We start from the raw sequence: 17,876 nt of genomic DNA, 5'->3' as shown, positions 1-17,876 counted from the left end.
GTCATAGACATCTCTCTCCCTCTCACTAGTCATAGACATCTCTCTCTCTCCCTCTCACTAGTCATAGACATCTCTCTCCCCCTCACGAGTCATAGACATCTCTCTCCCTCTCACTAGTCATAGACATCTCTCTCCCCCTCACTAGTCATAGACATCTCTCTCCCTCTCACTAGTCATAGACATCTCTCTCCCCTCACTAGTCATAGACATCTCTCTCTCTCCCTCTCACTAGTCATAGACATCTCTCTCCCCCTCACTAGTCATAGACATCTCTCTCCCTCTCACTAGTCATAGACATCTCTCTCCCCCTCACTAGTCATAGACATCTCTCTCCCTCTCACTAGTCATAGACATTTCTCTCCCTCTTTTCCACCTGAAACCACCATAACCACATTCATAGGTGACATCGTCAATGTACAAATATAAAAGTGTTTGTACAGTGTTCGTATAAACCTGCCTGCGTGAGGACAGTGTCCTTTTGAACATGCTACGGGTTGCTAAGCTAAAACAGCGAGGGGAGCAGATAGAGGATATTCACAGGCTTCAGATCAGAATATTCCCATATATATATTCCCACATATTCCCCCAAAGCTGTAGATCACCTGGATTGCCTGAGACTTCAAGTGAATGATTGGACTGATCTATCCATATGATGTACAGACCAGTGGAGCAGCATAGATCTAAACACACAGCTGACTCGGTTAGTGAAAGGCCATGCTTGTGTGTTACTGGTGAAGCAGTGTCTGCCTCAGGGCCTTGTGCATGTTCAGGTGGGATTGTGTGTTACATCTCTACAACAAATCCACTGGCTGTGGAGCTTGGGCAGTGCTGGCTACAGATGTAATTTTACATTTGCCCAACTATCACTGAACCCTGAATCTCTTCTCTCTCTCTCCCTTCCACGTGTTTATTGAACCTGCATTTGAATACCGATACTTGATTTCACTCTCTCTTTTCCCTGATTAACTCGCCTTCTCCATCCTGGCAGTGCAATCATCTGAGCGATAATTAGACATGCTCTCGTTGGATCACGAAAGGCGAAGAAAGAGAGCAAAAGTGCACCAAATGAGAGAGAAGGAGACATTTGAGAGACAGAGGAGGTAAGTGGAAGAGTGTATGCGGGGTCACTCGTTGAAAGAGGGGTAGATGGGAATCTCAAAGTCATCGTTGTTGAAGTTGGCCGGCTGGTCCAGCATGGCGAGAACATCCTAGAGAGAGAGAAAGATTTAACTTCAAAGCAACATGACAACACATAACAAAAGGTACAGATGGAGACATGGGGAAGAGAAAGGCAGATTGATATAGGTAGAGGGAGAGAGACTTACAGGGAAGATGTCAGGCTGGTTGTTCTGTGTGTGGGGTGCTGCTCTGCCCTGTTCTGAGCTTGCTGCTGGCCGTGCCACTGGGGCCACACTGCCTCCGCTGCCCTGGAGGGGAACTGCTGCCCCGACCCCAAGCCATCTATCAGAGACAATGGGCGATTCAGTATCTAACTACACCAGCATACACAAACACATAAAAACACTGTACTGTAGATGACACACACACACACACACACACACTCTCTCTCTCAGGGTCACGTACCATATCCGTTGGTATTGAGGCTGGCGCGGGGGTTGATATTTGGGTAGTTAGCCCCCATGGTGGGGGTCGGAGCGGCAGTGGTGGGCATCGCCCCAAATGAGGAGGAAGAGCCCCCAACAAAACTCCCCATGGCAAACTGGGGAGACAGGGCCTTCCCTGCCTGGGGCACCACCTGCTGGGCGGGTGGTGAACAACACCATGTTATTATTCACACTTTATAAACGTACAAGGTTTCTGTTATACATTTACTGTTGAAACTGTCTGGGTGTGATACTCAAAACACAGATTACACAGGAATAAAATACAAGGTCCTTTACAATGCTAAGATACAGAGATGCAAGAACCTCAGAGCACTCATCCCCATCACGCCAGCTACAGATGTAGGATTTCAATTTGATAACCCTGTTCAAGGAAAACTGTCCTGCAATGCAGACAATTTTAAACTTGTATTGTATTTGAGGTTTAAAAAAAGCTTCTGACATTTGTAATTTCCACAATAAAATTATAATCTACAAAATAATTCATATTTCCTGTTGCTGCAGGATTATTTTCCTGCTGTAGAAAAGTCTTAAATTAAGATTCTACATCTGTAGCACTTTGGGCAACAACAGAGGATCTAAACTTCAGGCTGTTTGGACAGCTTCTACCTGCAGCTGCCAGCTGTCTCACCTGGTTGTTGAAGGGGGGTCTAGCCCCTGCTGCTGGCCCCGGCCAGCTCACCGCTGCCCCTCCCTGTAGGGGGCTGCTGTTGGAGGGGGGTGCCCCGTTCTGACGGGACATCTGAGCCAGCACCTGGCCTGCGGAGTGGGATGGCTGCACCATCTGAGGGGACATCCCTACTGACCTGGAATTAGTTCATAACAACAGGGAATTACAATCTCTTATTCAGTATACATGGCCCTTAGATCAGTTGAAAACAGTACAACAGAGGCTAGTGGTCATACCTGCTGTATGTGTCGTTGGAGCGGTTGGCAGTGGTGTAGTTGTTGTTGTCCTGAGGGTAGATGGGTACTCCGGGGGCAGAGGTGGAGGGCAGGAACTTGGCCTGGTCTGGGTTGGGGTACATGGAGGGGTGCATCTCTGCCTTGTCCCTGGTCTTACTGTGGTCAGTTCCAGCTGCGGTCACGGCCTGGACAGGCATCTGACATGGACAACGGTCAACGGTCAATACTCACTAAAGGCTTGGAGGTAGGAACAACAATACAACTTTATTGTCCATGTTACAGTGAACAATAGAACGATCTCGTCCCCAAGACATCACACATACAGTGAGATAAGCACAGGATCAAGCTACAGTGCAGCACCACTGGATGGGGGGCTTGTTGTGGGGTTAAGGCCCCAGTTAGGTCTGTGTTTTAGTCAGTGCTAGTCTTACCTGTGGAAGTGTAACCTGTCCTGCCTCGTACAGACCATCTCTCCCTCCTCCCCCCAACTCTGCTTGCTGCTGCTGCAACTGTCTGGAAAGAGGGGGAAAGGGAGAGAGACAAAAAAGAAGGAGAAAATAGGGGGTGGTAGAGGGAGAAAAGAGGGGGAGTGGTAGAGAGAGAAAAGAAGGGGAGTGGTAGAGAGTGGTAGAGGGAGAAAAGAGGGGGAGTGGTAGAGAGAGAAAATAGGGAGTGGTAGAGGGAGAAAAGAGGGGGAGTGGTAGAGAGTGGTAGAGGGAGAAAAGAGGGAGTGGTAAAGAGTGGTAGAGGGAGAAAAGAGGGAGTGGTAAAGAGTGGTAGAGGGAGAAAAGAGGGAGTGGTAAAGAGTGGTAGAGGGAGAAAAGAGGGGGTGGTAGAGAGTGGTAGAGGGAGAAAAGAGGGGGTGGTAGAGGGAGAAAATAGGGAGTGGTAGAGGGAGAAAAGAGGGGTGGTAGAGAGTGGTAGAGGGAGAAAAGAGGGAGTGGTAAAGAGTGGTAGAGGGAGAAAAGAGGGAGTGGTAGAGAGTGGTAGAGGGAGAAAAGAGGGAGTGGTAAAGAGTGGTAGAGGGAGAAAAGAGGGAGTGGTAGAGGGAGAAAAGAGGGGGTGGTAGAGAGAGAAAATAGGGAGTGGTAGAGGGAGAAAATAGGGAGTGGTAGAGGGAGAAAAGAGGGGGAGTGGTAAAGAGTGGTAGAGGGAGAAAAGAGGGAGTGGTAGAGAGTGGTAGAGGGAGAAAAGAGGGGGTGGTAGAGAGTGGTAGAGGGAGAAAAGAGGGGGTGGTAGAGAGTGGTAGAGGGAGAAAAGAGGGGGTGGTAGAGAGAGAAAATAGGGAGTGGTAGAGGGAGAAAAGAGGGGAGTGGTAAAGAGTGGTAGAGGGAGAAAAGAGGGAGTGGTAGAGAGTGGTAGAGGGAGAAAAGAGAGGGGGTGGTAGAGAGTGGTAGAGGGAGAAAAGAGGGGGAGTGGTAGAGAGAGAAAATAGGGAGTGGTAGAGGGAGAAAAGAGGGGGAGTGGTAAAGAGTGGTAGAGGGAGAAAAGAGGGAGTGGTAGAGAGTGGTAGAGGGAGAAAAGAGGGGGTGGTAGAGAGTGGTAGAGGGAGAAAAGAGGGAGTGGTAAAGAGTGGTAGAGGGAGAAAAGAGGGAGTGGTAGAGAGTGGTAGAGGGAGAAAAGAGGGAGTGGTAAAGAGTGGTAGAGGGAGAAAAGAGGGAGTGGTAGAGGGAGAAAAGAGGGGTGGTAGAGAGAGAAAATAGGGAGTGGTAGAGGGAGAAAATAGGGAGTGGTAGAGGGAGAAAAGAGGGGAGTGGTAAAGAGTGGTAGAGGGAGAAAAGAGGGAGTGGTAGAGAGTGGTAGAGGGAGAAAAGAGGGGTGGTAGAGAGTGGTAGAGGGAGAAAAGAGGGGGTGGTAGAGAGTGGTAGAGGGAGAAAAGAGGGGGTGGTAGAGAGAGAAAATAGGGAGTGGTAGAGGGAGAAAAGAGGGGGAGTGGTAAAGAGTGGTAGAGGGAGAAAAGAGGGAGTGGTAGAGAGTGGTAGAGGGAGAAAAGAGGGGGTGGTAGAGAGTGGTAGAGGGAGAAAAGAGGGGGAGTGGTAGAGAGAGAAAATAGGGAGTGGTAGAGGGAGAAAAGAGGGGGAGTGGTAAAGAGTGGTAGAGGGAGAAAAGAGGGAGTGGTAGAGAGTGGTAGAGGGAGAAAAGAGGGGTGGTAGAGAGAGAAAATAGGGAGTGGTAGAGGAAGAAAAGAGGGGTGGTAGAGAGTGGTAGAGGGAGAAAAGAGGGGTGGTAGAGAGTGGTAGAGGGAGAAAAGAGGGAGTGGTAGAGAGTGGTAGAGGGAGAAAAGAGGGAGTGGTAGAGAGTGGTAGAGGGAGAAAAGAGGGAGTGGTAGAGAGTGGTAGAGGGAGAAAAGAGGGAGTGGTAGAGAGTGGTAGAGGGAGAAAAGAGGGAGTGGTAGAGAGTGGTAGAGGGAGAAAAGAGGGAGTGGTAGAGAGTGGTAGAGGGAGAAAAGAGGGGGTGGTAGAGAGTGGTAGAGGGAGAAAAGAGGGGGTGGTAGAGAGTGGTAGAGGGAGAAAAGAGGGGGTGGTAGAGAGTGGTAGAGGGAGAAAAGAGGGAGTGGTAGAGGGAGAAAAGAGGGGGTGGTAGAGAGAAAAAAAGAAGTGTTAGCAGTGACAACAGAAAATATAATTTTCGTCAAGGCCCTCCACCGCTGCTTGGGAAACCAAAACACCTGCCGACCAACAGCACTTTGCCCCACCACCAGTCACTATGGTAACCAAGAAGAAAAGAGGAGAGGGGGTTCATTACCAACACCGTGGTCATGATGGATATCTTACTGCTGTTGAGGAGGGAGAGGGAGGGGGGGAATCACCCAAAAACAGAAAGGCCCGGTCAAGTCAAGTAACAATCCACAGCCCTTACCAAGGGGTGAACTCTGAACCAGACCAGAGAGAACAAGAGAATAAAGGGAACAAGATAGAAATAGAGTTGTAGTATCCAGTGAAGCAGCAGCAGCAGCCACAGCTGACCCATGCCAGAGGGGGGTTGAGGGGTCTCACCTGGCAGCCACCTGCCCTGGGCTGTGGGATACAGGGGGGAAGTTAGGACTGCTCTCCCCCTGCGAGGGGGGCAAAGACACCCCTGAGGACGAGAGGGGGGTGAGGGTGTCCTGAGTCGAGGTTCTACTGGCCCACAACAAAAACAAGGGGTGAGGAGGAAAGGAAGGGAGAGAAAGATATGTAGGGGAGGTGAACATACTGACAAACACACATCCTGGAAGAGATGACATCACATTTCCTAAGGTGGCTCAACAGATTGGTTAGACAGAGTGGAGATGTTCAGATGTTGAGGTGGAATAGAGTTGTGGTGTCTATGTGTTGTAGGCATCTCACACTCAGGTGACTTGCGTTGGTGCAGATAATACGTGTGTGCGTGTTGGTACTTGAAGTTTGAGTTGTTGCAGATGTGTGTGTGCGTGTGTGTGTGTGTCCCTACTTGGCGTTGGTGCAGGTGTGTGTGTATGTGTGTACCTACTTGGCCTTGGTGCAGATGATGTGTGTCTGTGTGTGTATACAGCACCTACTTGACGTTGGCGTTGGTACAGATGATGTACTCTATCTCCTCAGAGAAGGGGTTCTGGAAGGTGAAGGAGCTGGTCCTGATCCAGAGCCAGTCTCTGGTCTTGGACAGGAAGCGGAACATGACGGACAGCACCTGACCCTTCAGCTTGACCACCTGCTGGAAGCTGTCTCTCAGCAGTTCCTGGTCCTCAGGGTGGGCCAGCTCCAAGATGTTCTTACCCAGCAGTTCCTGGGGAACACACACACACACACACACAACACTGAAAAAGTTAGATCAAGCTTACAGCTGTCAAAGAGTTTAAACACATACTGTATCCTGGTACACAGTTTAAACACATACTGTATCCTGGTACACAGTTTAAACACATACTGTATCCTGGTACACAGTTTAAACACATACTGTATCCTGGTACACAGTTTAAACACATACTGTATCCTGGTACACAGTTTAAACACATACTGTATCCTGATACACAGTTTAAACACATACTGTATCCTGGTACACAGTTTAAACACATTCTGTATCCTGATACACAGTTTAAACACATACTGTAGCCTGATACACAGTTTAAACACATTCTGTATCCTGATACACTATGAAATGCGATGCTGGGTGTTTGTCCTACTCTAGCCCCAGGCTGTGAGTGAGGCCTACCTGAGGCTGGTAGCCCACTGTGGCCATGCAGCGGTGGTCTACGAAGGTAAAGAGGCCCTGGCAGTTGTGACGAGAGATGAACTCCACCGGAACACTGATGCTGTTCATGTCTGTGTCGCTCGGGCAAGAGGTCACCTAGACAACAAGGGGGGAACAAGCGTCTGCAAGATGGTGGTTCCATGAGCCCATCCAAACATTGGACATTAAGTTGTCCCATCTTACCTGAAGTCTACCGATGGCGACTAGACAGTAGCGACTCCCCTGAATATTGTCTGCTTCCTCATCTGTTAGATTCACCCCTGAAATGCGAGCAGGCAAACACACACGACTCAGTATGCAGCAGTAGTGTATACATTGGATATATGCCGGTACAAAGTGGAGTCGCACTTCAACGGCTCAGACACCAGACGTATGTGGCAGGGTCTACAGGAAATCACGGACTACAAAAAGACAACAAGCCTCGTCACAGACACCGACATCTTGCTTCCAGACAAACTAAACACCTTCTTTGCTCGTTATGAAGATAATACAGTGTTACCGTCGCGGCCGACGTGAGTAAAACACTTAAATGTGTTAACTCTTGGAAGGCTGCTGGTCCAGATGGCATCCCCAGCCGCGTCCTCAGAGCATGCAGACAGGCTGGTGTGTTTACGGACATATTCAATCGCTCCCTATCCCAGTCTGCTGTTCCCACATGCTTCAAGATGGCCACCATTGTTCCTGTACCCAAGAAGGCAAAGATAACTGAACTAAATGACTATCGCCCCGTAGCACTCACTTCTGTCATCATGAGGTGCTTTGAGAGACTAGTCAAGAATCATATCACCTCCATCTTACCTGCCACCCTAGACCCACTTCAGTTTGCATACCGCCCCATCAGGTCCACAGACGACGCAATCGCCATCACACTGCACACTTCCCTATCCCATCTGGACAAGAGGAATACCTATGTAAGAATGCTGTTCATTGACTACAGCTCAGCATTCAACACCATAGTACCCTCCAAGCTGACAATTAAGCTTGAGGCCCTGGGTCTCAAACCCGCCCTGTGCAACTGGGTCCTGGACATTCTGACGGGCCTTCCCCAGGTGGTGAAGGTAGGAATGTAACGATCTTCGTCTTCATCGGAACATGAGTAGGAAGGATGGGACCAAAACGCAGCGTGGTAAGTGTCTATGATTATTTATTATACCAGAACACGAAAATACAAAAATAACAAAGTGAATGTAAGAAATGAAAATCGAAACAGTCCTGAAAGGTGAAAACACAAAACAACTACCCACAAACACCAGGTGGGAAAAGGCTACCTAAGTATGGTTCTTAATCAGAGACAACAATAGACAGCTGCCTCTGATTGGGAACCATACCAGGCCAAACACATAGAACAGAAAACATAGAAACACAACATAGAATGCCCACCTCAACTCACACCCTGACCAAACCAATATAGAGGCATAAAAAGGATCTCTAAGGTCAGGACATGACAGTACTGGGGACCCTTGCAGCGGGCCCCGATTAGGAGGGCGACTCTGGTGGCGCCGGACTGCACAACGCACCACCGGGGGCAAACTACCTGCCCTCCAGGACACCTACAGCACCTGATGTCACAGGAAGGCCAAAAAGATCATCAAGAACAACAACCACCCGAGCCACTGCATGTTCACACCGCTATCATCCAGAAGGCGAGGTCAGTACAGGTGCATCAAAGCTGGGACAGAGAGACTGAAAAACAGATTCTGTCTCAAGGCCATCAGACTGCTAAACAGCAATCACTAACTCAGAGAGGTTGCTGCCTACATTGAGACCCAATCACTGGACAATTTAATAAATTGATCACTACTCACTTTAAACAATGCCACTTTAAATAATGTCACTTCAATAATGCTTACATATCTTACATTACTCATATCATATGTATATACTGTATTTTATACCATCTATTGCACCTTGACAATGCTGCTCGGCCATCGCTCATCCATATATTTATATGTACATATTCTCATTCACCCCTTTAGATTTGTGTGTATTAGGTAGTTGTTGGGGAATTGTTAGATTACATGTTAGATATTACTGCAGTCGGAACTAGAAGCACAAGCATTTCGCTACACTCGCATTAACATCTGCTAACCATGTGTATGTGACCAATAACATTTGATTTGATATAAGAGCTATGCCATTGGTTAGTTAGTTAGTTACCTGTGGGGGGCCAGGACTTGATGTATCCAGTGCAGTGGACCACCACATACTGAGGCTCTCCATCCTTGGGTGGGCCCAGACCATTCCTACAGGGGAGAACACTACCAGTCAAGGCATAGTTCACTATACATTGCATTTGGGAAAGTATTCAGACATCTTCACTTTTTCTACATGTTGTTAAGCCTTTTTCCTCATCAATCTACACACATTGACAAAACAAAAACAGGTTTTCAGAAATGTTCACAAATTTATTAAAAAAACTGAAATATGACATTTACAAAAGTATTCAGACCCTTTACTCAGTTGTTAAAGCACCTTTGGCAGCAATTAGAGCCCAGAGTCTTCTTGGGTATGACGCTACAAGCTTGGCACACCTGTATTTGGGAAGTTTCTCCCATTCTTCTCTGAAGATCCTCTCAAACCCTGTCAGGTTGGATGGGGAGCGTCGCTGACCAGCTCCTCTCGTGTTTCTCCAAAGATGTTCGATCGGGTTCAAGTCCGGGCTCTGGCTGGGTCACTCAAGGACATTCAGAAACTTGTCCAGAAAGCCACTCCTGCGTTGTCTTGGCTGTGTGCTTAGGGTCATCTTCCTGTTGGAAGGTGAACCTTCGCCGCAGTCTGAGCTCTCAGGAGCAGGTTTTCATCAAGGATCTCTCTGTACTTTGCGCCGTTCATCTTTGCCTTGATCCTGACTAGTCTCGTAGTCTCTGCCGTTGAAAAACATCCCCACAGTATGCTGCCACCACCATGCTTCACCGTAGGGATGGCGCCAGGTTTCCTCCCGACGTGATGCTTGGCATTCAGGCCAAAGTGTTCAATCTTGGTTTCATCAGACCAGACAATCTTGTTTCTCATGGTCAGAGAGTCATTTAAATGCCTTTTGGCAAACTCCATGCAGGCTGTCATGAGCCTTATACTGAGGAGTGGATTCAGTCTGGCCACTCTACCATAAATAACTGATTAGTGGAGTGCTGCAGAGTTGGTTGTCCTTCTGGAAGATTCTCCCATCTCCACAGATGAACTCTGGAGCTCTATCAGTGACCGTCGGGTTCTTGGGCACCTCCCTGGCAAAGGCCCTTCTCCCCCGATTGCTCAGTTTGTCTGGGCAGCCAGCAATAGGAAGAGTTTTGGTGGTTCCAAACTTCTTCCATTTAAGAATGATGGAGGCCACTGTGCCCTTGTGGAACTCCAATGCTGCAGAAATATTTTGGTAACTTTCCACAGATCTGTCTCTAGTACCTCGACACAATCCTGTCTCTGAGCACAATAGACAATTCCTTCAACAATGTGGCTTGAATTTTGCTCTGACATGCACTGTCAACTGTGGGACCTTTTTTAGACAGGTGTGTGCCTTTCCAAATCATGTCCAATCAACGGAATTTACCACAGGTGGACTCCAATCAAGTTGTAGAAACATCTCAATGATGATCAATGGAAACAGGATGAACCTGAGCTCAATTTCGAGTCTCATAGCAAAGGGTCTGAATACTTATGTAAATAAGGTATTTGTTTTTTTATTTTTAATAAATGTGCAAAAATGTATAAAAACCTGTTTTCGATTTGTCATTATGGTATTGTGTGTAGATTGATGAGAATTTTTTAAATATTTAATACATTTTAAAACATAACAACGTAACATAACAAAATGTGGAAAAAGTCAAGGGGTCTGAATACTTTCCGAATGCACTTTTTACAGTAAAATATACAAGCATGATCTCACCTGTTCCTGCTCCGCAGGAAATTCAATCTGTTCATAGACATGGGCTCCACTGGACACGAACCACATCTACAAACACACACATTTCAGAATACACACGCCCAACACAGGTGCATACAGCCATATACACATGCAAGCTCATCACACACACCTCATCCTACATATAAAGGATCGTCTGGCTCCCATACACATCCTGACGGAGGACTGCTGTCCCTCCTTCTTAACTGTTCCTGTCTTCAGGTCTAACATCCTCCCTGAGAAAGAGAGAGAAGGGTCGTTACCCACAGTCATTAGTGTTGTGTGTGTCTCCTACCTGTATTATAACTCTCTGCAGTACAGAGTTGCTCCGGTAGTTCATCTGTACCACCTGTATTATAACTCTCTGCACTACAGAGCTGCTCCTGTAGTTCATCTGTACCACCTGTATTATAACTCTCTGCAGTACAGAGCTGCTCCTGTAGTTCATCTGTACCACCTGTATTATAACTCTCTGCACTACAGAGCTGCTCCTGTAGTTCATCTGTACCACCTGTATTATAACTCTCTGCAGTAGAGCTGCTCCTGTAGTTCATCTGTACCACCTGTATTATAACTCTGCAGTACAGAGCTGCTCCTGTAGTTCATCTGTACCACCTGTATTATAACTCTCTGCAGTACAGAGCTGCTCCTGTAGTTCATCTGTACCACCTGTATTATAATTCTCTGCAGTACAGAGCTGCTCCTGTAGTTCATCTGTACCACCTGTATTATAACTCTGCAGTACAGAGCTGCTCCTGTAGTTCATCTGTACCACCTGTATTATAACTCTCTGCAGTACAGAGCTGCTCCTGTAGTTCATCTGTACCACCTGTATTATAACTCTCTGCAGTACAGAGCTGCTCCTGTAGTTCATCTGTACCACCTGTATTATAACTCTCTGCAGTACAGAGCTGCTCCTGTAGTTCATCTGTACCACCTGTATTATAACTCTCTGCAGTACAGAGCTGCTCCTGTAGTTCATCTGTACCACCTGTATTATAACTCTGCACTACAGAGCTGCTCCTGTAGTTCATCTGTACCACCTGTATTATAACTCTGCACTACAGAGCTGCTCCTGTAGTTCATCTGTACCACCTGTATTATAACTCTCTGCAGTACAGAGCTGCTCCTGTAGTTCATCTGTACCACCTGTATTATAACTCTGCAGTACAGAGCTGCTCCTGTAGTTCATCTGTACCACCTGTATTATAACTCTCTGCAGTACAGAGCTGCTCCTGTAGTTCATCTGTACCACCTGTATTATAACTCTGCAGTATAGAGCTGCTCCTGTAGTTCATCTGTACCACCTGTATTATAACTCTGCAGTATAGAGCTGCTCCTGTAGTTCATCTGTACCACCTGTATTATAACTCTGCAGTATAGAGCTGCTTCTGTAGTTCATCTGTACCACCTGTATTATAACTCTGCAGTATAGAGCTGCTCCTGTAGTTCATCTGTACCACCTGTATTATAACTCTCTGCAGTACAGAGCTGCTCCTGTAGTTCATCTGTACCACCTGTATTATAACTCTGCAGTATAGAGCTGCTCCTGTAGTTCATCTGTACCACCTGTATTATAACTCTCTGCAGTACAGAGCTGCTCCTGTAGTTCATCTGTACCACCTGTATTATAACTCTGCAGTACAGAGCTGCTCCTGTAGTTCATCTGTACCACCTGTATTATAACTCTCTGCAGTACAGAGCTGCTCCTGTAGTTCATCTGTACCACCTGTATTATAACTCTGCAGTACAGAGCTGCTCCTGTAGTTCATCTGTACCACCTGTATTATAACTCTCTGCAGTACAGAGCTGCTCCTGTAGTTCATCTGTACCACCTGTGTGTACCTGTATTGTTACTCTCTGCAGTAGAGAGCTGCTCTCGTAGTTTGTCTCCGTCGTCCGGGTGGAGCTGGTCGTAGAGTGAGGAGCCTAGCCAGTCGGACTGTGATTGGTTAAGAACAGGGGTCAGGGAGTCTGACACATAGACGACCCGCCCACTCTCACATGACACCACAAACAGGAAGCCATCAGCAGCTTCCAGGATCAGGTGCTTCAGCTCCTACAAAGAGAGGGATGGGGAGAGAGAGGAAAGGAGAGGTAGAGGAGAGAGAGAGAAGAAAGGAGAGGTAGAGGAGAGAGAGAAGAAAGGAGAGAGAGAGGAAAGGAGAGGTAGAGGAGAGAGAGAGAAGAAAGGAGAGGTAGAGGAGAGAGAGAGAAGAAAGGAGAGGTAGAGGAGAGAGAAGAAAGGAGAGGTAGGGGAGAGAGAGAAGAAAGGAGAGGTAGGGGAGAGAGAGAAGAAAGGAGAGGTAGGGGAGAGAGAGAAGAAAGGAGAGGTAGGGGAGAGAGAGAAGAAAGGAGAGGTAGAGGAGAGAGAGAAGAAAGGAGAGGTAGGGGAGAGAGAGAAGAAAGGAGAGGTAGGGGAGAGAGAGAAGAAAGGAGAGGTAGAGGAGAGAGAGAAGAAAGGAGAGGTAGGGGAGAGAGAGAAGAAAGGAGAGGTAGGGGAGAGAGAGAAGAAAGGAGAGGTAGAGGAGAGAGAGAAGAAAGGAGAGGTAGGGAAGAGAGAGAAGAAAGGAGAGGTAGGGGAGAGAGAGAAGAAAGGAGAGGTAGAGGAGAGAGAGAATATAAAGGAGAGGTAGGGGAGAGAGAGAAGAAAGGAGAGGTAGGGGAGAGAGAGAAGAAAGGAGAGGTAGAGGAGAGAGAGAAGAAAGGAGAGGTAGGGGAGAGAGAGAGAAGAAAGGAGAGGTAGGGGAGAGAGAGAGAAGAAAGGAGAGGTAGGGGATAGAGAGAGAAGAAAGGAGAGGTAGGGGAGAGAGAGAGAAGAAAGGAGAGGTAGGGGAGAGAGAGAAGAAAGGAGAGGTAGGGGAGAGAGAGAGAAGAAAGGAGAGGTAGGGGAGAGAGAGAATGATGGAGAGGTAGAGGAGAGAGAGAGGAAAGGAGAGGTAGAGGAGAGAGAGAACGATGGAGGGGTAGAGGAGAGAGAGAGGAAAGGAGAGGTAGGGGAGAGAGAGAGGAAAGGAGAGGTAGAGGAGAGAGAGAACGATGGAGGGAGAGATGACATGGAAGATACACTCAGTTATTATTGTGCAACAAACACCCATGATAACATTTTCCCCCTTTCATCTCTCAGCCCCCCGCTCCTCCCTCTCCTTCCTGCCTCTCTTTCTCTAACCTGGTCGGTGAGGAAGGATGGTTTGTAAGTCCCGTCTGCTGCAGTGTTGCCGCTCCCTCTCAGAGACTTCATGTGGGACACGGCCATGCGCAGGATGGTCAGCTTATCTGGTTTCCGTGCCAACGCGCTGCAGGTGGGAACCATGTCCGACAGCTCTGTGATGTAAGCAGTCATCTTGTTCCTCCGCCGCCGCTCAATCTCACTGTGATTCTCCCTGGAGCGAGGGAATGAGGGAGGAGAGGAAGAGAGGAGAGTAGGAAGGACAGAGATGGGGTAGAGATGGGGAGAGCAGCAACAGACATGGAGTCGGAGGAGGGACAGGGATGGGGTTGAGATGGGAAGAAATAGGAAGGGCAGAGAGGAAGAGGTAGAGAAGGGATGGGGTGGGGTAGAGAGAAAGAGGGAGGGATATAAATGGGAAGAGGTGGGCAGGTAGGTGGACAACATGGAGTAGAGTTTAGTGTTGGCGTAACCAAATGATATTTTCAGATTAGGATGAGATAGGTGGAACAAGCATGGATTGATAAATATAACAAGGAGTGAATGATCCATCAATACGATAGATAAATGTAGAGATCGAGATAGAGAGAACCTGGTCTTTCAAAGCGAGACGGAGTGATAGAGGAGAGGAAGTGCTGAAAGAAAAAGACTTCAGAGATCCTGAGAGAGAGAAGCAGAGAGGGAAGGAGGGAGAGAAAGGGGTTGTGCTCAGAAGAAAGGGATTGATAGGAGTGAACAGGTGTCCCTGAGCTCAGGGGTTAGTAGTAGTGACAATAATCACAGTGGTGTGATAGGGAATCTGGTGTCTCGGGATGTGTGCATGCAGAATATCTGTATTATACACACGCACAAACAACCTCCTTATTCTACCTGGCAAATCGCTCTTTGTCTCCTCCTCCTCCATCGTCATCACACCTGGTCAAAGACAGAAGAAGATCTGTCATCAAAACAACCAACACAATACAGTCAGATCAGATAGAGAGAGCGAGAGAGATGAGACAGAGCAAGAAAGAGCGAGAGACAGGTGTCAGTCCTACCTGAAGAGCTTGCTTCCATCATCATCATCATCGAAGTCTGGCCTGTGAGGAAGTAGACAGAATCCATGTTTGTAAAGTTAACACACAAGAATGGATCAACAACTTATCGGTGTGATTCTGAACCTATGGACAACTTCTACCCTGTGCTGTCATAGCTATAGACCGTCTGTTAAAGTTGTGACATAGTGATTGACTGATTCATTGGCATTGTATACTATACTCACGCAGCTCGTCTCTTATTGGACCCTTTTGGCACAACAGCACTGCTGCTTGCCTGGGCCCCACCGGCTCCCAAACCCAGAGAGTCATCTGGTATGTCTGCCACACACACACACACACACACACAGACAGACAGACAGAGATAAATTACGGAAGGTAACGTTACACGTTGCTCCAAGTGTATCCACTTCACTAACACAACTGTTTGTTTATTTTCTTTAGCCATAAACATATCTACCGGGACATGTGTTTTTCCAGACAGCCATGTAGTGACACACCTGAGTCAACTAACATTAATCAACCAATCGTAAGAATTGATTAGAAGAATAAAATGAAGGTGTGTGAATGCTGGATTGAACCATGCAGCTCTCCAAGCCAGAGCGTGTGACCACTGCAGTTGTGAGTATAGCGAGCTAGCTATTGCCTCTCTGGTAATGAAACTGGCTATGCGTTAACTTACCTAGCCACAAAGCTAGCTAGCTAACAAATACTGTAGCTACAACTCACTCGCTAGCTATGCTAAGTCAAGCAGAACAAGCTAACTGTCAGCTGGCCAAAAAAGCTAATCATTAGTTCAAAATAACACTTGTTTTGATGAAACATCGACACAAACTAGCTAGCTAGTTAATAGCTAACTTATCTGAGCATAACCTACGCAAGTCTGTCACCTAGCAAGCTAGCTAAAAATGATAACTAGCTAAGCTAACATGGCGAGTTGGCAACATTAACATCAGGTCATGCCAGCTAAATGTAAGACAAGCTATTTGCCAAGGTTGGTAGCTAACTTGCTAACTACGATTTTGCAAGAAAGACAGAAACGTCAATAGCTAGCTAAGTAGCTAGCTAGTTAAATTATTCAAGTCAAAGTCAAATATTCAGTTAGCTTGCTTTCGCTGGCCAGTTAGCTTAGCCTCAGCTGAGCTACCTAGCTCCCTAATGCTGTCATCAGACGCAATCTGGAGAAAGTGACAGATTCGGTCAAAGGGCCACGGATCGCCAATTTTCCATCTGCATTATCACCTGTAACATTTGAACTTATTCCCACAAGTTTAAAACATTACTGTACCTGGGTTAGAAGAGTCCATGTCCGGGTTGAATAACATAAACAAACCAAGTTACAGTAAACTGCGGAAATTTCCTCAGTCCACAATCCTCTCAGATTGACCGATTTTAACTATATCAGCAAATAAAGAGGCGACGTCATGACTCGTGTTTCTTCATCATCAGCCAGTGGGGGAAATTACAAAATAAGAACGAAAGTATCTATTTTCCTGACCCTTTTCCTGTTTTCCCCGTTTAGAAACCTTCTAGATCCAAGATGGCGTTCACGGCTAATAGCAATAACTGTATAGGCTCTAGCTATATAACAGTTTTCTTCTATCATTAGCGGGATACAAGTGACATCCAATAAGAGGGCAACCCCAATGTTTGACCACTTACACAGAATCACAGGCCAGAACCATCTGTATAATATTTTATTTGAGTCAAAGCAAGATCTTAACCTTTAAGATTATTTGAGTGATATGTTATACTCACATTATAATGTAATTTTGTATTATAATGTAATAAACCTACTACTCCTATTTCAGAAACGTATTGTATGTGTGTACACTAAAATAAGTGCACAATATACAATCCCTGTGTTTATAGAAGGTTATATAGGTTATAGGCCTCAGTACCTAAACCAAGACATAGGAAACCTATACTGTAGATACTCTCCCATTATCGATCAGTGAGGAGAACTTCATAATTTGAGTGTGTAAAACAAACATTGGAGTAGACAGGTTTGGCGTAGTTATTCATGATCGTTGTTTTTATTATTAATGATAATACTTAAGCATCATAATACACACATAAAAATAACACTGTAATTACGTGACTGTTGTTTTTCCAAAGCGACGGGGGAAGAGAGGAAGATTGGTCAAGGTTAGTACAAATGAACGAGGGTTGGAGTGGGGATGTGAAAGGCTGAGGGGAGGATCTCAGAATGAGGGAGGAGATGGATGAGTAGGAGTGGGGAACAATAAGAAGCAGAAGAAAGAGGGAGAAAGGATGAATGAGGATGAGAGGAGCTGAAGAAGGTAGAAAGGTGAGAGGGTAGGCTATCCCATACATTACAGATAAGGCACTTAACATACAACAACAATTGAAAATATATAATGATAAAAATACAACACTTCCATTGTTCCATGGATCATATTTTTGCTTACTGAGCAATTGAGTTGCTAAAATCCAAACTCAAGAAAAATCCTAACTTTTCTGAAACAATGATGTCAAACATGAAACATGACTGTAAACCTGTTTCTCATAGGAATCATACCTCAAATCACTCTAGAATAACAGAAAAACACATACCACACACACGGGATAATCTAATCCGGGGCAGTATGGCCTAAAAAAATCTGTGCTAAATAAAGCCTAAATTACAATGGCCCTTTCCAGTCTCCTGAGAAGAAATGTCCTGTTCTGACCAACCAATCCAGGCCCCCAATGAATATCCATCATGATGCATGATATCATCAGTGTGGGTCAGGATTCTACTGGATCATTATGCCCAGAAACAGATTGGACTGGACCAAACCAGACTGGCATTCAACTCTGCAAACATTTGCAGAAAACTTTCGTCATTGTTGAAGAAAGAGTACACAATCAAGTGTTTTCAATAGAATAGAAGAGTTTGCTCCTGTTGTCGAACATTCTTGGTGAGTTGGATTGTTGGTGGGCGCTCAGAGTTGGGAGCTTTATAATCGTTAGCGGAGTTGAATGCATCTCTAGTCGATGACATGCATCATACCACACTGCAATGAAACCACAACTGG

General features: G+C 46.4%; 1 protein-coding gene across 1 annotated transcript; it reads right to left on the bottom strand.

Annotated features, from left to right (window-relative positions):
* Positions 1-980: 980 nt before the first annotated feature.
* Positions 981-16,403, bottom strand: LOC112242416 (aryl hydrocarbon receptor nuclear translocator). The gene is given in 20 exon segments (XM_042305103.1): positions 981-1,208; positions 1,326-1,360; positions 1,363-1,461; positions 1,585-1,759; positions 2,254-2,428; positions 2,529-2,725; positions 2,960-3,041; positions 5,525-5,647; positions 6,049-6,275; positions 6,702-6,836; positions 6,924-7,000; positions 8,898-8,983; positions 10,618-10,683; positions 10,766-10,868; positions 12,478-12,691; positions 13,802-14,015; positions 14,672-14,716; positions 14,839-14,880; positions 15,063-15,156; positions 16,124-16,403. Coding segments are annotated over 20 exon segments (2,310 nt in total). The 5' UTR covers positions 16,161-16,403; the 3' UTR covers positions 981-1,124.
* Positions 16,404-17,876: the final 1,473 nt, after the last annotated feature.

Source organism: Oncorhynchus tshawytscha, linkage group LG23 (assembly GCF_018296145.1).
Source record: "Oncorhynchus tshawytscha isolate Ot180627B linkage group LG23, Otsh_v2.0, whole genome shotgun sequence".
In the NCBI taxonomy this organism is placed as follows: domain Eukaryota; kingdom Metazoa; phylum Chordata; class Actinopteri; order Salmoniformes; family Salmonidae; genus Oncorhynchus; species Oncorhynchus tshawytscha.
Note: the sequence above shows the minus strand (reverse complement) of the source record. Positions and strands in the feature narration are given on the sequence as shown.